The sequence below is a fragment of the Parasteatoda tepidariorum genome, chromosome 4 (genome assembly GCF_982258835.1).
Source record: "Parasteatoda tepidariorum strain Cologne lab strain chromosome 4, Ptep-v5.0, whole genome shotgun sequence".
Classification (NCBI taxonomy): Eukaryota; Metazoa; Arthropoda; class Arachnida; order Araneae; family Theridiidae; genus Parasteatoda; species Parasteatoda tepidariorum.
Window position 1 is genome coordinate 2,112,168 of NC_141758.1, and position 27,961 is coordinate 2,140,128.

At 32.1% G+C, this 27,961-nt stretch overlaps 1 protein-coding gene across 1 annotated transcript in view; it reads right to left on the minus strand.

The window, feature by feature from the left end:
* LOC107439048 (adenylate cyclase type 8) overlaps positions 1-27,961 on the minus strand; it is a 184,826-nt gene that overhangs the window by 85,447 nt on the left and 71,418 nt on the right. Inside the window, 2 exon segments of the mRNA XM_087160509.1 lie at positions 8,764-8,984; positions 22,702-22,891. Of these exon segments, the coding sequence (XP_087016635.1) occupies positions 8,764-8,984; positions 22,702-22,891 (411 nt within the window).

A 27,961-nucleotide genomic window follows, 5' to 3' on the forward strand; every position in this document is an offset into this window, starting at 1 on the left:
TTTTTCAAGGAAAATACGCAGTTTAAGAAAGGAGAGCTATGCGATGGCATTTTTATTTATTTATGGCATCAATAAAGAAAAGTAAAAAATGGACACCATTTTACTTTAGTTCTAGCAGAGAATATTAACCCTTTTTGTTTATAAAACAAAGGTGCATGTGTAATCACCTGCTAAGTTACCTTTCTCCTAAAAAAAATGGATTCTTCTGACATTTTTAGAAACCCTGCCACAAAAGAATACTCCTATTTTATAAAAAAAACGTATCTGTCCAGCTCCCTTCTTGGTAATTGAAATCAATATTCAAAGTGATAAATGAGGTCAATAGTTTTCATACTATTTCCTAATTTTTTATACTTCTATTTTAACATTGAACAAGTGTATTTGCTTGTGACGATCAAACTCACTGTAACGATAATTACATTTATTATTAATATAACAGAATTTTATGGTATGTTTTTGATTTTATAAATAGTGAGAGAAACGATTTACAAAGTTTCAACTGTATGAATTATATATTGATATAGTGAGTTGATACATTCAAAAGTAACAGAATTTATGCTGCGAATCTGCACCACATTCTTCTTAAATCCAAATGTGTCAGCAATCTCAATGCAATCAGACATAGATTATAACTGTTCAAACTAAAACCCTAAATTTTCATACAAGAAGCAAAACTTGAAAATATAGGGTCCTCATGCATAAAAACTATATGCTGTTTACATTAAAGTCAAATTTTATACTAAGAAAATGAAATAGATACTAAGATTTGATACTAAGACAATAGAATAAACCCTTATAGAGTTAAGCCTGTAATCAAGTAGAAAAAAAAACGTTGCTTTTTGTTCCTTGCGTTGTTCTCGCAATTCAGCTCTTTAATTTTTATTGTACACAAGTTTGGAGATGTTTTTTTTAAAAAAAAGTTTCAGCAATTTCTCTCATTTCTTTTTTACTTTAAAAAAAATAAACTTAGTAGAAAAATAATCTGTAGATGCAGTAATTAATTTTCAGCGTTCACTACTTTGCCGGGCTTTGGGAGGGTTTCTGCTTCTGGGCGTAACAGTAAAGCCACATTTTAGCTTGTTGAAACCCTAATGAGAGTTTAGTGAAAACAATAACTAAGCAACTTATTTTTTACTATTAATTATTGAAGCGAGCCGTGGTGACTCAGGAGAATAGAACCTTCCAATGAGGTTGAATCCCATCTCGATGGCTGGACGATACCACCCCCAGCTCGCACCGACAACAGTGATGACGTAAAATATCCTCAGTGGTTGATGGATCATGGGTTAGAGACCCTTGCCGTCAGGCTAACCGTAGGAGATTTTCGTGGTTTTCCTCTTCATGTGACGCAAATGCGGGTTAGTTCAATCAAAAAAGTCCTCCACGAAGGCAAAGTTACTTCAGCACAATTAATCCAGGAGTTTCCTTGTTCTTTGGATTGGGTTTAAAATTACAAGCCGACGGAGTTGAACAAAAGTAGTCGCAAACCTAAAAAATTGAGTCGGATGTTCAACGACGGTTATGAAGTAAAATAAAATTATTGAAACGTTATCAGTCATTCAAAAACTTAGAAAAATAAAATGATTTTAAAGAGTGTATTTTTCCTTTTTAGATTTACATAGAACTGTATATTTTTCTGTTCCAACATATATTTTCCGTTAAGGGAATTGATTTCACTTACCAATGAATATCAATTTGCAACGAGTTACCAAACACGATAAAATTTCCTCATCTTCCGATATGAACGTTAAGTGATGAAAAAAAAAGAAAGAAAACGATAAATTGTTTGTGCGTGTGGTGTGGCGGGGAGGGAATGTAATGAAAAATCTCTCCCGATAAGTTAGGATCCAATCTCTTCAAAGTTACAAAAAGAAAAGATTCACACGATCGATCTGTTTTCGGAAAGATCTCCTTTTTATTTATTTTTTGCTTTTGCTAACAGCTTTTAGTAGTTTTATTTATCATTTATAGGACCAAGTAAATGGGGGAAGTGTTTTAATCCACAGAACCAACAAGTTGATGGTTTTCTGTCAAATCCACTCATTTTTCTTATTACAAAGGGAGAGATGGAAAAGTCCACGAAATTAGAGGCTGTGAAAATGTTGTAAATAGGTTCCGGTTCTTCCACATTTACGCAAGATATGGAAATGCTGTTCCTATCATTTCCTTTCGCAATATAAGAGAAGATTACGAAAATAATTCTTCCCATCCTTTCTTTAGTGTTCAGGTAAATTACTTAATTCAACGCAATATCATGAAATGTCATGTGTTTTAAAACACTTTAGCATATGCATTCATAAAATGCATTCAATTTACTTTTAATTTAGCGCATTCAAGGATTGCCGCTCTTAAGGAATACGAATAAATGTGAAGGAGATTTTAGAAATTTCTAAACAATCACTGTACATTTTTTTTATTATTCTTGCTACGTAACGAGCATATTTTAGCAAAACAGAGTTCAGAGCAGATTTTATTAAAACTTATTTCGAGCTATAGTTAGATAGCTTGATAGAGTTAAGCATTATGTTTTTTCTTCTTCTCTCTTATGAGTTTTTGTAAAATTAATAGTTAGTTTTTTTCGTTTCAAGAATTTTTGTATAAAGTTTTGAAATAAATTTTTAGAACTCACGTCGTCATTTCTATTACGCTACAATCTCAACACCAAAATCGGAAACAGCTATGTTACACCAAAGTGATGTATTAGTGATTCTCGAATTCTTTATGACACCACGAATCCTGGACAGTTCATTAAACAACACGAAAATTCCGTTGCACTACTTGATGTACAAAGTAACTGCCATTATTTTCAGTAGAGTCTACAATGACCGTAAGATGCACATCAGTCACGTTATTTTCACGTAATAACATTTATTTAGGATGCATAGATTCGCTCATTCTTAAAATAAAATGAGTTTGCTCATCAAACAAAGAGAATATTAAGATGATTTCGAACTAGGCTTCACAAAACAGAAGCGAATAGAATTTAAATATTATAAAAATATTTAACGCAATTGACGTATTTATGCAAGTCTTCTTATAAAAACATCTGTATTACACAATTGAAAACATGTATGCAATTTATGAAAGTTCACTTCTTCGGAAAAAAAACATACTTTCATCTTCTCATGCTCGAGTGTCGATTGTAAATAATCTATTATTATGGTTTCCAAGTATAGGCTAAAATTGGTAAAAATAATTCGTAATCGGAGAAAAGGCACCTGAGCTTTGTGCGAGCTTTCTCGGTTATTGATTTATCATTCTCTCTTTAAAATGTGTATTAACTTGAGATAAAAAGTATTCATTTGTACAATTTTCAACTTCAATGTGAATAGGTTTTGACAGTGTAGGATATAAAGGGAGAAAAAGACGAGATTTTACTATTTAAACAATTGTTTAACGAAATATTTAATGGAAGATAGGCAGATAGGATTAATATTTTCAAAGCTAAAAGGGTTTTATGGTTAAAAAATATAATTTTGGTACTTGACCTATAAAAGGAGTCTAACATTACTTTTTAGTTATTGTTTATAAAAGGGATCTATGCATTTCCTTTTACCTTCCCACTATCAGTTTTATCTACTTAGTTTTGATTTCATTCAATTCAGAGTGAAACAATTCATTAACAAAAAATGTCCTAAATTGTACTTTATTTGTAAAAACATTATGATTTCGAAACTGGTAGTCGTACCGTCTAGGGGTTAGTTTCCTCATTCGATTCAGGGGAAAAAAATAGGGTCAGGTGGGGTAAAGTGGGTACACGTTGTAAAGTGATTTTATGTTTAAATTAACCCATATATTTTCTCCTTTTAATATTTTTTAAAGACATTTACTGAGATTGTGACAAGTATTTTTATTCCAGTTTTAAAAACTGATAAAAAAATGTAATGTTTACAAACTATCTGTTCATGATGAACCTATAAAGTATGTTTGTTAAAACTATTGATGAACTTTCTTCGAATACCATTAAAAATTGGCAAAAACTATTCATTTTGGTTCAAACTGGTAGAGGGACATCTGAAGAACAGATCTACATAGAAATTTAAGAATAAATTTCAAAGTTCTAATTTATTATGAATTGTTTTCTGAGGTGGGGTAAAGTGGGAATAGGGTTAGGTTTAACAAAGTCTTGTATGATAGGGATATTGTTTCAGATTTGGTTAGTATCTAAAGCTCAGTGTTTTATAATGAAATAGTTAAAAAATAATTTATTCGTTTGAGTACAGACCTACATAGTCATTTTAACACTAAAAATAAAATTTCTTATAAATTTTATTTTTTTAAAGAGAAGAATGATGGGGGGGGGGTTAACAACATATAACAGACAGATTATATAATTAGAATTACCAAAATAGCATATTGGCTCACTCTGGGGTAAAGTGAGTAGATCAAAAAATGCTCCTTCGAAATCATTATTGTAAGAAAACAATCAAACAAAATAGATAAATTATGCTTCCTATTTGATCTATATAAATCTAATGTGTATAAAATGCATCAAAATGTTCAGTAAAATTAATTTAACGGTTTTAGAGCCTTCTTTGAAAAAGCTTCATTTTATACCCACTTTACCTCACCTGCCCCTAAGTAGGAAACAATTGCTTATTTGTTTAGATGGCAGTTAGTAAATTATTTTCAATCATTTGACCCGTTTCCCATATACACAATTTTAGTGGGCTTCTAGACAAACAGTATATTTTTATACCATATTCTTTTATTCATAGTATTAGATTAATTTCTTTAAGTCATCTAATTTGGATGAGATAATTAATATTTATGTAAAGCAGAGTAAATTTTCAGTTTGATTCCGCATTTTTGTATTCAGTCACGGAAATTGAAGCGATGCATTCCACAGGCAATTTTAGACCAAATTAAAATTTTTAATTCAACTTAATTTACATCTTTTATTGTATTTCCTTTTTTAACATTTTAAGTGTGAGTGAAACTTTTTTCTAAAATTTAACATTTGAACGGGGAAAAAATGATCCGTTTATAACATACATTCTTATTTGTATTGAAGTGCTAATAAAAAAATACTTTGAAAAGAACTCGACTTTGTGTGTATCTATTCAGTATAAATTCTGAATATTTTTATCAGACCGAATATTTAAGCTCTCTTTATTTTTACGAAGCCATCAAATTTCGAAATATATTTCAAAAATCCCATAATGCACTTTCTTTTAAATCCTTATATAAAACCAGCGTGAATTCTTTTAAACAGAAAAATAATGTTAAAATTTTCAAGGGTCCCCTATTAAAAAGAAAACACAACTAAAAATTTAAATCGAAATTTGAGTGACTGCTTGCCCATGAGCACGCATAAAATAAGGACTCAAAAAAATCTTTTTTAAACTGTTAAAAAAAAATCTATTTACGAATTCGTCATTTTAAAAAATGGCGACATACCTCTTCGTCCGGATTAAAGCGGGGAAAAATATTATTTTTAAGTTCCCCTATTCTAGATTTATTTTTCTTCTTCTTTTTATAAAGACATTGATTTTTGTCGACAGACCTTCGTTAAAACCAACCAGACAAACAAAAAAGCTTAGACAGCTTATTTGTCGAAATGTGATTGGCAAATGCATTTTCGGAGAAAAAATGGGTATTTCATCATGCTTGTGTCCATGTTATCATATTTTTGAAATTGACTGATGACATAAAAAGCTTTTAGTCAATTCAAAGAATAAACAACGTTCTTGATGGACTGTCTGACTTACATTTCTTTTCCACTCACTGTCGATGAACTGAACAGCTAATCGAAATTATAGTGAATTTGAGAATTTGAATTCTTAGACATCTCTTCTAGCAAATAATCACAAGTAAATCATTCTATAAAATCACCTTTATTGAACGCAACTAACAAAGTAACGCAACTTTCAAAAAGCGGAATTGAGAATCTTAGTATCCTAAAAGAAGTTAGAATTAAACTTGGTTTCTGCGTTTTCTGCAATCAGGAGGTCGATATACAATGTCTGACCTCCAAATTGTTGCATTTTAAAAATATGTTTGGTTAAAATAATTAAAATATCAATTTGATTTTTTGGGAATCTTACATATATTTTTTAACATAAATAGTTTTTTAGGAATCTTACATTAATCTTACCAAATATAATTCATTGTAATCGGAGCCGTACTTTGCGCTCGATATCCAATGTGCAAACAATTTAAATTCTTCACTCACCTAATTTAAATGAAGTAGAGATACGCAGAAACTTTTTATTTTAATTTTAATTACCATTTATTAAATAAATAAATGAGAGTCGGTGAGGGGCAAGACAACATATAGCTCGACCAAAAATAAGTATATATTTTTTTCTTAATTTCTCATTCTGACACCAATTTAGTTGAAATCATTGAATAATACATTTTGAATCATTTTTTTTGCCAGCTATTTTTGTATTTATGTGACAAAAAAGCTATTTTACAACACTAAGAGTTAACAATTGATGTTTATCTTCAATGTCAGTTTTCAATAAGTGCTGAAATAATTACTTTTGCCATTTTGAAGATCCAAGTACATATTTTTCAGCAGTTAATCCACGTAGCGCAACGATTATATTTGACATCAGATAGAACCAATATTATTCTGGCGTGTAAGAAAACGCTAGACTCTTGAATTCTATCAACTAATAGTAGATAAGATTAAATAAAATTTGATCAAACATTCGAACTTTTTAAAATTATCATGAATTTCATTACTTTTGGTCTGGCAAGACTTTTATTTTGCGAAAGGGCACCTCATATTAATAAATAAATAGACATTTATTTAGGAAATAAAACAATATTCCTCGAGATATATTTCTTTTTTTACCAATGCAATTGCATGCCAGAAAACGCAACATGATATTATTGAAGGTTAATTTGGCCATTTTGAGTCACTTCAACACTTCAAATAGTGTCTTTTAATTTTGTTAATAAACCGACTGCAAATAATCATAAATATATATCAGTAAAGATTTACAATAATGTGATTCAGATCATGAAAAGAGGTATTTAAATGATCTTATATTTCTTTATAAATTATAATCCATTAAAACATAATGCTTACACTTTAGTCTCAAAGATAATTCAGTATATGTACATGAAACTGCATTTAGTTAGCTTAAAAGAAGATTAAAATGATGCAAATGAAATAACAAAATTTCCTCCTAACAATAGATCAGACATAGTAATTTGTAAGTAAACAAGCCACTATTCGTTAGTAACCTTACAAACCAAACTTTGGTTGATCAACCACTGTGTTTAAAACCATTGCATTTTTGGAATGATTATCATTTAAATACTTAAAACTTCTTCGAAAGAAATGTTGAGTTGTTACTAAAATTTGTCGGAAAAATCCTTGTACGAAGAGAAGAAAAAAAATCAATTAAAGTTAATCTACTTAATAATAGCTACTTAAGTGTTATTATTTAGTTAGTTTTTGAACATTTTATTCATAAAAATCAGCAGGAATATAATTTGGAATAAGAGGGAGAAAAATGGATGGTAGTAGAATTCGGTAATATAATTTTATTCACTATTGATAACAAAATAAATATTGCGTGAAATAATATTACAGTGAATTCGCGATAACTCGAATCTGATAGGACTGACGAAAAACTTCGACATATCGGAAGTTCGACTTACCGTTAGTTTCGGTTTTGGACTTTCAAAATATTGTCGGATTATTTAATTAATGCTTATTAATTACAAATCTTCTAAATGCTTACAATATTTAAGATCACTTTTCTGACAAACCATTTACGATAAGACTGTTTGAAGCACTTTATGATACCCTGGTCCATTGGCTGCAACTTTGCTGTTGTGTTTGGCGGGACAAGTTTACTGCTTACAAATTAGGTAGATAACTATGCGTTGTGCATTTATCCATAAAAAGTATCACTTTTCTTTTTTTAGCGAAGAATTTCCGATCCAATTTTCTTACGTAGTCTTCAAATAAAACTGATGTCGTCCAAAACTTTCTGTTAGAATTCTAATCCAAAGAATACGTTTTTACATTCTTGAAACATCGGGGATTTCGGTATTTTCCTCCAACTAGGACAGTCAAACGATCCTTGCTCATTTTACCCCCCGAGCAGTTTCCATCCTTAAACATAGTCTTATTTGGAAGACATTTAAAAAATAAACCCATTTTATCAATATTGAAGATATCATTTTAACTGTATCCTTGAAGTAAATTTGGTAACGTTTCATTTAACCACTGTTCACATACTTCAAGAGGGACAGCTTTAGCTTCTCCATGAAGAGTGCGAAAGACATTGTGCGTGTGTTGCAAAGGAAGGGGCAAGATATCATCTCCTAGGTTTTTCTTTTTGCTTTAAAAGACCCCAAAAAAATAGAGTTAAAGGGAGTAAAATTCGAGTAATCGAGAATAATTAACATGAAATTGAAGATAAAAGGGTCGGGACTTCATAAAAAACTCGAGTTATAGTAATATTCGAGTTATCGTACTTCGAGTTATAGCGAATTGACTGTATAAAGCTATTGTTCTGTGTTTTACTGTTTCACAACAATACAAAAAATGAGTATAATTCTATTGCCGAATTATTCTACTACCATCCAAATCTTCCTCTTACATATTCAAAAAAAAGAATAAAAAAAAAATACAATATTAAAACCAATTATGCACCATTTAGCATCAGAATTGAATTTTTTGAGCAAATTAAAATGTTTTGCAGATTTTTTTATAGATTTGAAATATTGTATGAGTAGGAATAAAATTGTTAGAAATATTTTTTTTCTGATTAATTATGAAAGAGAAATGATTACTTTTTTGAGGAAGTCTTTTTCACTCGTCGAACCTATGGATGTGACAAAAATGACGTGACTGAGACTGGACAGACACCCACACAGGAGACACCAGAGGAGGGAGAGGGGAAGCATGGAGTAGGTGACAAACACCACGAATAGAATCCTCCATGGACCCATCAGTTCCATGGTGCCTTCTCTCAAAGACACACACCCTGACACAACGTTCACGTCCAGGCTGGCTGTAAGAAAAAATACGTAATTACTGCAAACAAAAATATTTAGGTCTCACATAAAGTTATAGCTATTAGTACAAATGTACTATCATCGAAATACTAAAATACGAAGTTATATAAACTTTCGAGAGATGGAGCCACAGTTATCCTATAAGAAGACGGTATATATTTCTACTGCAAATAAAGATTAGGTCGAGGTACCTAGCCCGGGGGGGGGGGGCTATCTGCCTCTTCATCTACATCGAAAATAATTTAAAGGGTAGGAAGGGAGGAGCATTGATAGCAAATAGTTAGGTCTGAATTGAGTGAAACATTTTTTATTTTGCTGAAAAACGAAGTCTGGGATATATATAAGTAAATTGAAATAAGGTAATAAGCGATATAAATATGAACAAAATATGTTTTATATAAATATTTTCTACGTACTACGTGATATATCCTCTTTATTCTTTTAAAATAATATAAAAATTAGTACCTAAATTTTCTGATGCTTCATTTTTGTTGTTGAAGGAACACGATAATTGTGCTCACTTAATATTCTACAAATAACAAAAATTTTTGAAAACATTTGCAGAAATGCCACTTCTGAGCGTCATGAGAAGACGAATCCATGAATAATATTTAGAGTCTAGAAAAATGATCCCAACTGATATAATTATGTGTAAAAACAAATTTACCAATTATGAATGATAAAGCTATTTTAAATAAATAAATAATTATACTTTTTTATTTAAGTTTGCATTTAATTTTATATCATAAAAATTAGTTAGCTTTAAAAGATGAGGAGAGGTTTGTTTGCTTGAGATGCTTTTTCTTTTTTTAACTTAACTTTTTTTCCTAATTTAACTTTCAACTTTAAAATTAAATCATTGATAAGCATCGTCTTTAGTGCACTCTGATTGCACCATGAGGTTGTTATCGTCAGAAAGAGCTCTTTAAATTTGAGTCTCACACAAATATTTTGACTAGATTTAAATTTACTTATTTGTTTTGTTAAATATTTTGATTTGTTATTTTTTCGTGATTCCTTATTTGATCTTTTCCGCACATTTGATACAGATGTTTGTCCGGTTGCTGGGAAAGGTTTTAATAGTCTCTCCTAAAGGTTTCCCTCAACACAAAGTCTATGGAAAAAATTCCCTGCCTCCAAAAAGTAGTCGCAAATAGAGGTGGTCGCTACATCGAGGAGGTTTCACTGTACTTGTTGTAAAGATAACATGTTACCTCTAAAAGTCTGATATTTTTAATACTAAAAGTCTGGCGGAGTCAGACCAGGTCCAGATGACCATTGAATCGAAGAAAGTCTATGACGTAGGAGATTTGAATAAATTTCTTCCATAGTGAGGCCCAAACATTCCAGAGTGTATTTAGAAGAAACCGCATAATCGGAGCATTTTATGCAGGTGGCGTAGATTTTCACACGATCCTTGAGAGTCTTAATGTGATCACTAGCTAGCCATAAGAGAGCAGTCCAAGTGTTTCAGTTACAAACAATATAAATTAAGAGTTCAACCCTTTCTTTTGCATAAATATCACTTTTGGATTTGGGGAACCCATCTCTCAGTCCTACGTTGCATTTTTTCCCCCACAGACCTACCACGCTTGAAATTATTTTATTTGAAATCACCTGCTGTTTGGAAAAAATTCTGCTCGTGGTAGCTAAATTTAATGTATTATTCTTTGTTTCTTAAATTTGATTTAAAATTATTTTTCCACACCACTCTATGTAAATAATTCAAAAGTTTATATAGATCTCTCATCGCGAGAATTTAAAAAGTTGGTAGAATTACCAAAATTTTGAAAGCATTAGTTTTTAACTGTGTACCCTTTTATTAAATGTTTGTTCCAAAAAAAGCAGCGTATGTGTTAGAACATTTTTGTTTCTAACAGAAACTTATAGCTCCACTACCAAAAAGTGTATTTTCACACTCTTTGCTCTTATTGGGTTAAATAAACATTTATTTTGTTGAATATGACGACAGTGGTTAATAAAACATTCTGAAAAATCCTATTTATTTGATTTCGGATTGGGGATTTATTGGGCAATTTAGCATACTTTTTTACAACTATTTGGAAGAATACCGTAAATTATATCGATGACTTTACATCAAAGGAAACCAAAGACTGTTTCCTCCTTTTTTTAGAATTTAAAAATGAAGAATTCCTAAAAATCTTCCTTGAAATCCCGCAAAGTTCTAATATAGTTTGGTTCACTTATTTTCGTGAGTTCTTCGTTTTTCATTTCTTTTTATTTTATTTTAAATACAGTCTTTTCATTAAGTTCTACTTCAGAAGTTTCTTTTTAAGAAGGAAGAACACTTGATTTTACTTTAACGTTTTGTTTACTTGCAAACAACAAACAAATTTCTAGTTTACTTTTCATTCCCATTGTTTCCTTATTTCGTTCCATATTTCTTGAATTTTTCTTTGTTTTCTTCTTTTCTATTGTTTCAACCCTCCATATTCTATCCGTTCCCTTTTCCATAAGTCAGTAAATATTTCATTTTATTTTTTCAAATTTCTCTTTAGTGCAAAAAATTACCTGGAATCAAATATAAAAATAGAAGGGAATTTACATTTCGTTTGGTAAAAAAAAAGAAAAGGTTTCTTTATTAATAAAAAGAGTTCGGAAACTACAACTATAATTTTAGGTTGGTCTGCGAAGTACTACGCATTTTGAAAAATATTTTATAGAGTGGTAGAAAGTTAAAAATTAAAGCTTTCATTTTTTTTGTTAATTTTGCCACACATTTAAAGTGTCATCTCGATAGAACAAAGCCGAGTTTTATGGGAACTTTTGAATTATTAACATGCAGTAGTGTAGAAAGTAACTCTAAATCAAATTTGCAGAACAAAAAATAAATTTTAAAACATAAACTTAGCTGCCAGAAGAAATTTTTCCCAAAAGCTTAGAAAGTTGGCATCCCTAAATTTCTAAAACAATAGAAAATAGTTGCCATGTCAGTTAACTACAACGTACAGTTACTAGAAAAGAAAGTCGATCTCTTAGTTAACTACATTATGTATTGTAGTTCACTAAATGAAGAGTTGCTACGTAATTTAACTTCAATAAAAATTGTAATTATTAAAAACGAACATTTACTATGTTTATTAACTCAAAAACGAAGCAATAAGTCCCAATTCTAAATATTCATGAAGATCCATCAAAGTTTTGTTGCTTAGAAGCAACTCCAGAAGTATGTAGCTGCCTACATCTGCACTTTTTAAGAAAGTCTATTTAGTGGTAAAGAAATAACAATAGGATACCTACAAGTGACAAGATAGTGTGGGCATCTCGATCTTGATTGGTTGTTGAAACGTAGCATCTGTTTATGCTGGCGACTGTCCTTTTTATTCTATTTCGGGTAAGCCAAGCTTGTCGAGTACCAATTCTCTTAAGTGACACAACAGCCAATATACTTTCACAGAGATTCTTTCGCAGAGGTTTTAATTTTTTCACTATATATTTACAGAAAGACTTAACACAAAGCCAGGCAAAAAGCCATGTAGAACATTAACGAACTAACGATGCATTGAAGTTGCCAGGTACACAAAACAAAAATATATCACGGTTGTCATAAAATACATAAACAAATAATTAATCTGTGTTAAGCAAAAGAAGCAGACGAGAAAGAATTATGTTTCAACAAATTCGATGTGCGATACGGCTATGTATTTAATTAACACTTAATGTTAATTAAGATTCTATACCATGTAAAAAAACTCAGCTCAACTTACCCCATTTAACTTAAAAATATTTGCTGGCGCTGATATCATAGGTCACATGAGTGGGTGTGGTTTGTCTTCTTCTTGGAGTGCATGAGCCCAATTGCTTTGATAATTGTATGCATAGATGCCAACTTATCACAAAAAATAATTAAAAGGGCTGTAAATTTTACGATCAATGATTTGATTTGAATGAATGAAAAATGGTTCAAAATGATAAACCACGTCATATAAACAAATTAAGCACATATATAAGGCCTGGAAGTTAGTTTACTGTTATAATTCATTTAGTCTCACTAGAGCAGCACAATGGGCTATTGGCGACAGTCTGGAAACATCCCCGAGGATGATCGGAAGACATGCCATAACAATTTTGATCCTCCGCAGAGGGGGTGGCACTCCCGCTTCGGTAGCCTGACGACCTGCACGCGAAGTCGAGCACTTTACGGTAGAACAGCTTAATGAGGACCCATACCGCACACCCTCGGTCCCTACGCAGGCTGATCCGAGTGGTCACCCAACTGCAAACTCACCGCAACCAGTGATGCTTGACTTCGGTGATCTGCTGGGAACAGTGTCTTAATGATCAGTTCACTGCAGATTAAAGTCGGTTTGTAAAAATAAGTGGTGGCAAAATGAAACAAATTTTGCTAACAATAACTATTTATTTATTGGCAGTTTAAATATTTTGTTCAGTAGGTTGGCATCTATGATTGTCAATAAAATTTATTTATTATCTTTCCAGCCTCAGAAAATTAAATCAAATGAATATTTTCTGTGTAACTTACAAATGAACCTGTTGGGAGAGAGCACTCTCTGTTCTACTGTGTCGTTCTAAGGGGTTATCTTTATTGACTTCAAAATGCTATCGAAGGTACATGATTTTTCCCTAACGATTTCAGATTTTAATTTCAGTTAGCATAATTTTCTTGATACAGAAATGTCACTTGTGTTATCGTCATAAAAACCATATGAATAAAATTTAACGTCAACAAAAATGATCCAATAGCAGTAAATCATTGATAGTCTTCAATGCACTCTGATTGCAGCATCTGAGGTTGTTATCGTCAAAAAGAACTCTCTAAATAAGAGTCTCACACAAACATTTTGAATACATTTTAATTGACTTATTATTGTTAATATTTGTTTTTTTTAATATTTTTATGTATTTTCTCACTTAACCTTTTCAGCATTTGGTGGAAAGGAATGCCCGGTCGCTTGGTGAGGCTTTGATGATCTAAAGGTTTTCTTCAACGTAAAGTCTTAAATAGAGGAGGTCGCTACATAGAGAGGGTCCTTCCTGGAAATTTCACTGTATAACATTCATATAATCAAAAATCCAAGCATAAAATCTTCCCCGAAATCGGAAGATTTGGCCACCGTGTTGGTGTGAAAGGTTTAAGTAATGAATGGAATTTAATAACAGTGGTATGATGCTTTTAGGTTACTAAAAAATTTATAAGAAATAAGAATGATTGGTAAGTTTTGAAATAAAAGCTTATAAAGATTTTCCGACCCGAACAAGAAACAACTTTGCGCTTTCCCAAATTTAAGAAAAAGTGGTAATAAATTCAGAAAAAATAAGAAAAAAATTAAATAATTATATAAAATGAATGATTTAAATAAATTAAATGAACAATTTTTTGTCAAGTCGTACCTCGGCGACGGGGTATTTAATTGCATAGTTTTGAAAGTATGAAAAAAGTACTTTATCTAAGAAAGTGGTGATATGTTTTATAAATTACTTTAAATTTAAAACTATCACATTCAAATGTTTTTTAATCAAATTAGTGATATTTTAGCCATTCTGGTAAAGACGAATAATTTGTTACTGAAATATAAATGTTATAATTAAAATGTGTCCACTCTTTTTTTTCAATTTTTAGAAAAATGACATAACTCTAAAATAAAAATATTGTCGCATAATAGGTTTAAACAAAACAAATTTATGTAAATTGGATGTTACTATGAATGACTTAAATGGGTGGTTGTTGTCTTCCACCTGTGAATATTGACAATCACATAGTCGCTTTGGTATATAGGTCCTGTTAAATGCCTCTGCCCGGTATGCCCGACATCAATGTTTTTTTTTAAGGTCAAGTATGCATTTAATCGGTACTGCAAATGCTGATGTAACTCCTAATCTATCCTCAGCAGATATTAAAACATAGAATAAATATAATAATATCAACCAATAAATAAATGTCATATCAGACGTAACAAATATTTTGGACATTCACTAAAGCGACTATGTAATTGTTGACATTCACCGCTTAAATGTCGATATTCTCTTGCTTTCGGTCATTCTCGGTAACCTACACACAAGTTGACCCGCTCACTATATTAAACTTTATCGAATCAATTCAGGTTTTTATTTTTCTTCTCTAAAACATCAGGGTGAACTATTTTTAAGTCCCTACTTTGGTGTTTTTTTGCGAAAATTGTATATTTTGTAGAATCTATTATAAAGTTGAGATATATTTTTGTAGTATATATATTTTTACCCACATTTCAAGTGTGCCTTTCAAGTAGTATTTCAGTTTCCCATGGGATGAAAAAAATACCTTTTCTTGGATGAAAATCCTCCGTTTTGCATGGACGGTTTTCCAAACACACTTTACGTCTGTATATATGTTCGAGAATATTAAAACGCCGAATAAAATGGGTGTCTTTTTTTCACATTTTACTTTTGAAAAGGTGGCTTTTCACAAACCCTTTTTTAGATCCTTTCGATTAAAATAACTTTTTCTGGTAATGTTTTATGAAATATTTTAATTGGATTGCATAAAAAGATCATTATTATTAGGTTTTGCAAAGCTCCATATTTCACACAGTTTGTTTCTGAATAACATCTATTAATATTTATTTTAAAAATCATAAAAAAAAGAAATTTACAAACTAAACGTATATAAGAGGTCTCTAAAAATTGTTCAAACAAAATAAAACCAAATAAAAATATTACCTATACCTGGCGAATAATGAACGAAAAAGACTTGATTAAGAACATCAAAACCTTCTTTTTGTTAGAGATTTGAAAAAAAAAACATATTTCATTTTAATTTCGTCAATGAAACTGTTTTAATCCTTTTATTCCAACTTCAATTGAGATTAGTAAGACTTTGATAACGTTTTAGATTTCTTCTTTAATTAATTTATCCTTACCATACTTTTCACAGCTTCATATTTGACAAATTCATTTTTTTAAAAGTCATATTATGTTGAAATATTAAATATAAATTGAATTAATTTTTATTACAAATAAGTATTAGCCATTTTAAATTCAAGAGAAATGAAATAAATTCTATAAAGTTTTGCCGCAACTTTTTTTGTTCTTCTAAAAATACAAAACTCAAACATTCCTTTTACAGATTAGTTTTAATTTTTGTCTTTATATGTTACCGTGAATGACCGAAAACAAGGGAATGTCGACTTTCATCGGTGAATGTCAACCATCACATAGTCTCTTTGGTGAATGTTCGAAATATTTGTTACATCCGATCTGATATTTATCTATTCATTGATAGTATTATATTTATTCGGTATTTTAATATCTTCTGAGGATAGATTAGGAGAAGCATCAGCGTTTGGAGTACCGATTAAATGCATACCGGGTGGTGGCACTTGACCTTAAAAAAACATTGATGAAGGGCAAACCTGGCATATTTCGGACATTTACTGAAGCGAGTATGTGATTGTCAAGATTCGCGGATGGAAGTCAACCCATTTCAGTCATTCATTGTAACATACTTAAATCGAAACATTTGCTGATTTTTGTTTCGGAAATGCTGTTTGTCTGCCCTCTCCGGCGCTGTCTAGCCAGCCTGGTTACACTAACTCAAAATGGATTAGAACAAGACTAATTCAACAAGAACAATTCACTAATTCAACGTACGTAAGATTTTAAGTAATTGCCCATGCTCACTCTTCGTGTTCATGCATCAATTCTGGTGAAATGCGAAAGTACCCGTGAAAAAATATCAAACTTACGTAAGTAAAATTAAGAGACTTCTCAGAAATCGGTAAGTTAAAACGCTAACTAGTGGAATGTTGCTTTAACTTAGACTACAAAATCAAAACAAACATTTACAATGGCTGTAGACGATCTCTTCGTTCCACCAATTGTTGTAATATCACACGATTCATTTCTAAATTTCATCAATACATTTCTTCAAATTCGCATTCCATATCCATGTTTTAAGTTCGGAGGTAGGCTTAAACAGAAAACAACATTTAACAGCAATAAACCGCGTGCTTGTAGCTTTGTCTTTCTAGAGTTAATCACGCCAACATAACGTAAAGATACGGATCATCTAAAATGAACGCTGGCATGCACAGTTGACTTAAATCTTATGTACTGGAGCGTACGGAGACTAACGTAAAAGTGCTAAATCTCCCTCGTATTTGCAGTCGGATAGTTTTATTAACAATATTAAAAGACACTATTTAAGGTGACGCGCGTGATTCAAAATGGCGGTTAAGCTGCATTTTTGAACGATAATTTTCTGAATTTATTTTACGTTAAAGATTCGTAACTAAATTCATTCAAATAATGGCGGGAAAAACTTTTGTATGGGTTGGCAGTTTTGAAGTGATGATCAAAACAATAATAATAATAAAACAATGCTAGTTTATGAACATTTATTACAATTATATCATATTCCTTTGTGGAAGTGAGTTAAAACCTCGTTATTCTAAAAAAAATTCTATTCATTGCATTTTCCATTACGAGTTGAGGAATTTATAAACTAAACGGTATATTTGTTGAATTGAATTGAATGAAGGGTTTAGTGGCACAAGGACCAAAAAAGGACATACTGCGCCTAACACACGGTTTTAAAAGCAGATTAAAAGGTAAAGTATTGTAAAACACATGTATAAAATCAGATAAGATAGTAAAAATTTTAAAACAATGTTGTAAAGTTACATACATTTAAAATGGATAAAACTTCTGGGTAAATTTACTAAAATGATAAGAAGTATGAAACAAAATTCCAATACCAAGCAAAGATGTTAGGATGGTGATTTTTATCTAACAAGACCTTTATACATAAAATCGTAATTCCAAAAAAATGTAAGGCGTTGTTGGATAAAACATGGGCAAGCAAAAAAAATATGATGAATTGAAAGTAAATCTTTACAAATATCGCATCATGGAGGTGGGTTCTCCCAACAGCAAATGAAGATAAGTCAGCCGAGTATGTCCTATACGTAGGCGAGTGAGCTTGACATCTGCTCCGCGCAATTGCGACACAGGCCAAGGCTCTAACGTGGATTTAATAGTATGCAGTTTGCTCTCACTTTTTAAATCCCAGTGTTGCTGCCACAAAGACATATTAAAATGTTGTATATAATTCTTCATGTCAGAAAAGGGTACTGATAGTGTTAGTAGAGTCGCAGCAGATCAGGCAGCAGAATCAGTCATGTCGTTACCTGAAATACCAACATGGCTGGGGATCCAACAATGTTAAAACCATTTTTTGTGAAGGCTAACCAATAGATATTTAATAATACATAAAATAGGATGAGCTTCGTTGTTAACACGACTCATCTCAAGGAAAACATTTAGGCTCTCAGAGTAAATGCAATACTTTCGCGCTGTTGTTGCAAATGAGATAAGTCGTAGAGTTATGAGAATAGCTACAGCTTCAGCAGTAAAAACAGAACATATGGCAAGTATGATATGACTACATTCAGATCAGCTATAATGATTCCACATCCAGCATGCACTGGAGATTTTGACCCATCCGTAAAGATGGAAACATACTGAGAATACTTATACCGATGAGAGATGAATAGCTGAATATACACGATAAGAGCGAGCTATACTGGATTTTCTGTATGAAGCAAATGGAGAATAAATGTGATACGAAAAAATTACCCAAGGTTTGTTAGGTAAGTGATCAGCTGATTGAGATGGTGATACGTAAAAATTAAATGTCTGAGTGATTGAACGCATACGAGCATTAAAAGGGGGTATGTATGAGGGTGGCGCATCCTATAATCGTCGTAAGCTTAATGGAATAACCTCATGCCGAAGAGGATGTGAGTTAGATGACATAACACGAAAGTAAAATGTGAGACAGAGCTGTATACCACCGAAAATAGAGAGGTGAGAGATTACATACACCATATAAACTTTCTCCTGGGGTCGTTCGAAATGTGCTGCTACAAATTTGCATAGCAATATGCAACTCTATCTAACCGCTTCACATTTGAAGCGATTGCACGGCCATAGACTGCGCAAGCATAATCTATGTATGATACTATCAACGCTTTGTAGATTTCTGAGTAGGGCGTTGCGATCCGCACCCCAGAAAGTATTTGAGAAAACATGTAACACATTTAAAGTTTTTTCACAACATTTTCTAAGATAAAGTATATGGGCCAGAAAAGTGAGCTTGTTGTCAAAAATTATGCCTATATATTCTGTATCCGACACAATAGGTGTATTAACGCTACGAATAGAAACAACAGGATCATTGTGTAATCTGCGTAATCGACAAAAACGTATGCAAGAGCTTCTCGTGGGTGACTGTGTGTGACCATTTTGCTCATATCATTTTGAAATCTTTTTGAAGGGCATCTGGGCATCAATGACACGCATATCAGAGCCAGAATATGAAGCATCCTCAACATAAAGTGATCCAAATACATGAGGTGGTAGTATGTTCAAAATAAGCGAAACTCGAATAATAAAAAGTATGACACTTAAAACACTGCCTTGAGGAACACCTTCGGCCTGAATGAAGAGGCCTGAAAACCCAGTTTTACCACCAAAGTTCCAGAGTTCTTCAAGATGATGGGTAAATTACCACGAAGTCCCAGATCGTAGAGCGTCTTAAGTTGTATATTTGGTAAATATGCAATAATATATCACAATTACTAAATTTTGTCATGATTATAAACGATCATCGTTGACTATGCGCCGGATTAATCACATTTACCCTAAAATTCATTCAAAATTTTTTAATGGAGATAAATTTGAATAATTAAATTATGTTATGACTACTATTTTTTTTAATTTTTTTTTTATAAAAACGTAAATGAAGAATATTTACGTACAAAACGTTAATGTTTGAAATTTTAACAATTAATTAATACAAATACATCGAAAGCCAAGATCAGTTTGAAACAAATTTTTTCTCAATTATCAGCATTTATCTAATGTCATAGAAAACATTAAAGTCTTTTAATTTGGTTTTTCTACAACATATCTTTAAAAAACAATCCTTTAAAAAAAGATCCCAGAGAAAATTAACTGGACTCTGTTTACCTAAAGTAAACATTTTCTAAAAGAGCAGGGAGGGGGAGCTTAGAAGATTGTTTTTAAATGGGGGGCTTATATCTTCCACTTTATTTCGAAGAAAATGGTAAACACGGCTGATATCAGCTGCGAAAACTAAAAACAGCACTTTAAAACGGATTATTTACCTGCAATTTTAATGCGGGGCGTTTAGTTTGTTTTTCAATGAGACGGTGTTTGAAATGTTTTTTTCTGTGCTACATTAAAAAAAAGGAAGAGATTTTAATGCAGCGTACTTTAATTTAATTATTTGATTCGCGGAAAATATTGCCCAGGGTTATAAAAACATTAGCATGTTAGTTTTACTCTTGGAGAATAAAAAAGACTGAAAGAGAATTCTTCAGGGTAGTTTCTTTTACTTTAAACACAGATAATATTAACAAATTCCAGCTTTAAAGGTAAACGATGAAAGATTTAAATGCTTTTAAAATGCATGGTTATTTTCTCGTATTCATGAAAGCATTCTTGAATGCCTATATTTTGTTATAGATACTTTAATACAATATTGGTAAATTTGAAATTGTTAAATAAAGAACTTAAAGACTTAAAAGTAAGTGCGAGTTTTTCCTATTCATTAAAACATTCTTTTGTACGTATAATAAATTATAGGTGCAGGAAAAGGGGGGAAAGGCATACTGAATACCATTTGTTCTAATGATTGTATTTTCACTTCAATGACCGCACTTCTTAATGGCTTAAATAGTTAAATTTAAATAAGCTTATTAATGAATGATAATTATCAACTAAATTAAGAAATCATGCAGATATATGCTCTTACTCTCATTACACTCATGTTTTTGTAATGGATTTGAATTCATGACTTTCAAAATACTGGTGAAAACGAAACAATATAATTTAGCAAAAAGAACGGTCGAAAGCTTGGGCTCTTCAAAAGTCTATTTTAAGTTTTTGGTATTTCATTTAACCTCAGGAACTATTTAAAAGAAATCAAAAATATTTTCCACACAATCATTGAACTTGTAAATCGTAAGCAATTTAAAATATAATTAATTATAATTATTTATTGTTTGATTTTATTATTCAGAACATTAGAACAAGCCTCAAATTGAGTGCACTGCCTCGATGGGGCATTAACTGATTCGTCTGATCTTTGAGACATATTATGGGGGAATGCAAGAAGTGGTGGGAGCAGAATTAGGGGGATGTCAAGCACCAAATAGTAAAGTTATGAGTGGGAAACCAGTCGGATCACTGTACGATGAAATCAATAGGATATTAAGCATGGTTGAGATTAAACTAGATTAGAATATAATAATATTTACATGGGTAAGAATACTATAAATATTACAATTATTCTATTATATATTACAATGTAATAAAATAGAATATAATAGAGAATATACATGGACTATTTACATATTTACACAAGATTTTAAAAAAAATTATCAACGACGGAGGAAAGGTTTATAAGCGATGGTTAGTCCGGCAACTACCTCGTCAGTTACAGTGATGACCCAAGCGTCCTGGTAATTCCACTCGTTTCTGGGTTGCTAAAACATTTACCAATTAATCTTCCTCATGGCCGCGATCCTTTTGAGTTGCTCGCATACCGTGGTGCCGATGAACTGTCGTATTTTAAACGGCGAGTGTTATTTGAGATTAAAATAATGGAGTGATAGTTTAGAGAAAAGGGCTACGCCTGTATCACATCAGGAAGAATGCTGTAATGGGGCTATATTTGATGTTGTCAGCTATAAGATCAATGTCTAGCAATAAGTTAAAAGTCACTTGTCGTGCAATCGTTTTCATGAGCGTTGAGTTTGTCCATGATTTTCCAGTTTATTTATTTCTATCTATCATTTATTTTCATTTTTATTATTTTCATAGTAAAAGGCAAACATTTTAAAATTGTTAGCTATACAAAATTTTATGTTATTTTTTATGACAAGATACGAAATTTGAGCGAAATCACGGAATAGTTTTGGAATAATATTTAAAAAAAATCACAGTTTAAAATTTTTTTTCAAGAGTGTCGATTAACCCATGAAGTCGATCCGAAAACGACAATGCTATATCACAATTTAGATCAAGGCTCAGATGGTGAACATCCCACAATATCTGGACTTCATCGGCTCTGAAACTGCTTGAGACACTATGTATATTCCGAACCACTAAGACAAGATTGGGGAAATGTAATCCAATCAGACAACCACAGAGAAATCAAACCCCGTCCAATGCCGTTATCGGAGAAACTCAACCAAGCCTTGTAGTGGGTCAATACAAATAAAGAAAAATAAATACAAAACAAAAAAACGAGATAACGTTTAAAAAAAAACACTTTTAAAAAGTCAACCAACTCCATTTTACGGTAATTATATATGAGAGAGAGAAAAAAAAAATGCTTCTGAAATCTGACCAATCACTATCGAGGCTAATAATAACATGGGAAACATTATAATGGTCTAAAAAGAGTTTATTTAAGAAAGAAAAATTAAGAACGGAAGGCGAGTACGTCACTGTCCTACTGATCAAATAATCAGATTTTTAATTATTTCTACCCCTAGTTTGATTTTTAAGACTTCAGAAATAATCTCCCAATTGCTAAGAAAGGATTTTATTTCTTCCCTTTTTTACATATTTATTATTTTGTGACTTTTAGTGGTGACTTCATTTAAAAAAAAATATTCTGGGTGGTTATTACGGAACACCCTGTATTACCGGTATAGTACTCACCTTGTAGGTTGAGAAGTAGGCAGGTGATGAGGGCACCCCAGTGCAGATAGTTGTGAGAGAAGCACCGACTGCAGGCACAGAAACACAACAGGAAATTCATGACTAGGTATGGAAGAACCTGAGCCCACAGGTTGACACTCATCAATCCATGCAGTCCATCCCTCAGGTAGGCGAAACTCACGAGAGACACCTGCAAGAAATGTACGTTCAAGAGAGGTCCAGGAGATGAATCAGGAAAATACAGTACAGTGGCCGGCAAAGAAACTCGGATAAATTTGTTGCATCATAGAATAGAAAATTCGAATGTTCATTTAATTCGAGTGCTCATTTCTTTTTGCCCATTACTTTAATTATTAAATACTTAACAATGTATTACTTAGTTCAACATATTTTTATTTGAAAACTAGTGGTATTTCCAGGACACCTGGTTCATTACTATAACAGAGTCACAGACAGAGTGGTTGCCGGACTATATAACCTTTTCTCTGTCGTTAACAGTTTTCTTTTCAATCTCGTGTAAATATGTAAATAGTGGCATATATTTTCTCTATTTTTTTCTATTTTATTACAACAGCGTAAATGATAATAATATTCTGATCCCCAGTAAATATTATTATATTCTAATCTAGTTTAATCTCAGTTATGTTGAATTTTCCATCGATTTCATCATATGTTCAACTGAATGATTTCCCACTCATAGCTTAACTATTTGGTCTTGACAACCCCATTCCTTCCAATGACACTCATTCCCCCATTCTGTGTCCCGAAAATCGGACGAATCAGTTAATACTGCATAGGTTCTGAGTTCTGTTCTAATTTTTCTTTGACTTTTTTAGAATCTCAAGCTGATGCTATGCTATTTTAGAATTGTTTAAGCAAGAAAAACGACAATGTGAGCGTTTGTTTAATATGCGTCGACAACCTTCTCTATACCACACGTAAGTTTGAACTCCTTAAAGCGATCGATAGATTTAAAATCCTGCGGTTCATTGCTGAATTTTACATCGCGGATACATTGAAAAATTTAAAATCTACTCTTATTATTCGTTTCGTTTTCTTCATTTACTTATTTTTAATAAAGTTACATTAAAAATATTCGTCCGAAGAGTTTTTTTACTGCAGCCTGTAATATAAACTCCTGTTTGTGAAAATTGCAGTACCATGAAGGAATCGTCATAATTGAATGAAATTTAATACACAGTTGAGTGGTAGTGGTACAAATAAATGATTAAACTTTCAAAGCAAACAAACAATAAACAGAGATCGAAATCAGTATTTTGTGTAGCCACCACGATCCGCAATAAGTGCTGCTACACGACGTGGCATGGAGTCAAGCATACTTTGAATGTCTGTCTGAGGAAGAGAATTCCATACTGTTTGTATGCGTACCCAAAATTCGTCTGTAGAAGCAGCAGGACAAGGATTACGAGCGAGACGCTGACCAACGAAATCCCACACATGTTCAATCGGCGAAATATCCGGGGAATACGCCGGCCAAGGAAGACGTTGTACCTGTCACGATGCAAGGAAGGATTGAACAGTCCTAGCAATATGAGGGCGGGCATTGCCCTGTTGAAATACAGCACCTGGCAAGGCTTGAAGGAAGGGAACAGCTTGGGGTTGTAGAACTTCACTGATGTACCGGTTGCTGTTCAGTTTACCCACAATTCGTAGCAATTGAGATCGTCCATGATATGCTATGGCACCCCAGACCATAACTCCGGGAGTTCGTCCACTGTGGCGTTCGATAACGCACTCCGGAAGATGGCGTTCACCGGCATACCGTCTGACACGAATGCGGCCATCATGGTACCACAAATTGAAGTGAGATCTGTCAGAACACGACATGCTGCCAATCAGCACGCCAGTCCCTATGCTGGTTGGTCCATTGCAGCCGCAGGCGGCGAAGGTTTAGCGTGAGGGGGATCCTGTATAAAGGAGTCCTTGCGCGCAGTCCACACAAAAGCAGACGTCTACGAATTGATAAAGCACACAATGAAACACCTGTAGCTATTGACCACTGTGCTGCCAGTTGTCCAGGGGGAGCTGTTAGGGCAACGCCGAACAGGTGTCTATCATCGCGAGCTGACGTGACAGTTCGGGGTCCACTCCCGGATTTCCGAGTTGTCCGACACTCGTCCATCCACTGCTTTCAAACACGCATTACTGTGCTGCTGCACACGAGCGGCTCGGCACGATAAGATAATCCAACTTCACGAAGGCCGATGATTCTCCCCCGTTTGAACTCCGTAAGTTGTTGAAATCTTGCTCTCTTTCGTCGAATAGGCATAAGTAATGACTAAGCTAACGTTTACCACTGGCAGATAACCACCGATAACCATACTCGCTTAGCTACAGCCGTCTATTTATTCAGATCCATCCGCCGCTCAGAGGGCGCTGCTCAGCATACGCATGCGCTACGGGTCTGAAATTCTAATCATTTACATATCATGCTCTACTTTGCATTTCCTGAAAATTTCAGCTCACTCGCGTAAGTCCTTCATGGTGTTGCAATTTTCACAAACATGAGTTTAGTTAGTATAAATTGCCATAACTTTCGAACAAATTTTAATTTTGAAAACTTGTGTCAAATTCATAAATAAAAATTGGCCCTTTCCACACGTCAAATTTCAACTTTGGTAGTTGAATTACTGTGGTCTTCAGAATGGCCCTAATAATATTTTTATTACAGGTTTACAGGTTTAACATTTAATCATTTTTTCTTCATTTTTTCACGCACACATTCGTAATATCGAATTTCTAAGTCATGGATTTCTAAGTCAGGAAAAAGTAAGGTAAGGTAGAACATTCAAGACAGTAGCTGCGTTTACGGATTTTTAGTCTAGAGAGATAATAAATACCTTTTCTTAAAGGTAGAAACCATATAATGGATTAATCTTGATTGTAAACATATAATGGATGATCAAGTTAATAAGTAACATATAATTTATGGCCTTAAACTTAGTCTTGCATAAGAAATTCAGAAATTTTTTGAAATATTGTTGTTCAAAATGTAATTAAGCATTCAAACTTTACCACCAGTTATATAGTACTGTGTAAATAATATAGTAGAACAAAAAAAAATACAATTTCTGAAAGATTTGAAACAGGTTCTTATTAATATCTTTAAATTTAAAAATGAAAATTGCAAAAAGTAAAAAATGCTGTTATAAGAGTGCATTGTAGAAGCGAAAGTAACAGAATTGCCGCATAAGTTATTTTAAACACTTTTAATCAGCATTTAGGATGAGAATTCTTAATACTTGATTTACTTCCAGATGATATCACTTTGTTGTGAAAGTAATGTAAAAATAAATTAAATTAAATTAGGACCGAAAGGCTTAAAAGGAGAATTTTAGTTTATTTGCATAACAACCATAACCGACATACCTGAGAATTTCACTGTAATTGAACTTCTTCGAATGCATGTTTAATTAAGTTTATTTCTAAGGAATTCCAAATAAGTAGAAAATTGAATTGTTCGTTCTCGGGGATAAAAAAAATATTTTTTCCAAAAACATTTTAAGGAGGGAAAACAAACATATTGTCTTTCGCAAGCAAAATCCACTCTTTCTATAAAAGAAGAATTGAATCTTTGCTTGTCAGAAGAGATCTTTTATTAAGTTCTTTCTTGTGTTTATTCTTTTAGCTTAAGATGCTACTCTAAAGAGAGTCTTTCTTTTTCTGAGAGTTCTAACAAAAAAGAAATGTTCTATCAGGCTGAAAGTTAGTATGTTTTTTATTAAGTCTGTAAATACTGTCAGTAAAGAATAAAATCCGCGTCCAATATACTACTATAGTTTATATAAAGTCCACTTATATAGCAAAAGCAAATATTTTCTTACTTGATGTGTTCCTCAAATCTATAAAATTAAGCAAAAAATTTTTTTAACGAAAATTGTCAATAATGGTTATGACAGGAACAGGGATACAAATAAAGAAATTTTTTTAACAACTTGTTTTCTTTATTTTGCTTTGTAAATCTTATTTATTTTGGAAAAATTAGTGATGTTTATCTGTTTAAATAATCCTACGCAGACAGAAACAAGAGCGTCGCAGAATAATTGTGAAGTTTTAATAAGTAAAAAATTTCCGATATTTTTACAGATCTTTACGATATTTTAAAACGGAACTTTTATTTGTCTCTGATTCGACACTTTTTTTCACCTTTTGATTATCAGTAAATGCTTATGAGAGTTTTTTCTAAAAATAAAGTTAAAAAAAATATCGAAACTGTTAACAACTTCTTCTTAATAAATATACTCTTAATATAATGCTAAAATTATGAAACTCTCCAAGAGAGGCCCCCCTGACCGAGCGGTATCGTCCGCCAAACACGTGTGCAAAGGGTGGAGGTAGTGGGTTCGAATCTACTTGCTACCCCGAATTTATCTTTGTACTGTCCGTCTCTGTATTTTGCTATCTATTCTTCTAGTTGAAAAGAGTTTATAAGCCTTAATTGACCTTACAAGTCTGAAAAGGTATGTTTAAACAAACAAAAAAATATCGCCTATAGAAAAGTGATTACATCCGAGCTCCATTAGACAAGCAAATTGGATTCTAATAATTTTAATTCATTCTATGCAGTCCATGAACTCACGAGTTCAGAGTTTAAAAATGCTTTGTATTTTTCACAATTAACCTTTCAGGACTTTGAAAATGTCTATTAAAAAACACCCTGTATTTTCCTTACATTGCAGGAAGATTTGAACTTAGAGTCATTCAATTTATTTCATGATGATACAACCGGCATATTAAAACAAAATGCTTACCGCTACTTAAAATGCCAGAATAGGGGGATGCAACGTGTAAGCCAAAACGCAAACTTTTAAAACTTATTTTATCATGTAAACTTACTAAATGCAAATTTCTAACAATAATACATATAAATTAATAAGCTTCTGCTATGTTCCATAAAGTTTCGCCCCCCTCTTTTGTCCATAGTATTTTTCATATGTTCCACTGCTTTTTTATATGTATAAGGTGAAAAAAATTGAAAGGTTAAAAGCGAAGAGTTCATATCAACAAATAAATTATTCGATGCTATGATTTAATTATGCTTATGCAGGTCTTATAATAATTTTATTAATTGAAAAATAAGTATTATTCATGCTCTTTTGTTTTTGAACAGTATAGTTAATGTTTAGTTTCTGAAAGTAAGCTGCTATTGCATGAAATTTAAATTTAACTTCCTAACAGTTACGTCATTTGACACCTATACAGTGATAGCTCAAAATTCTGAAGTTTATAACTGTGTTTC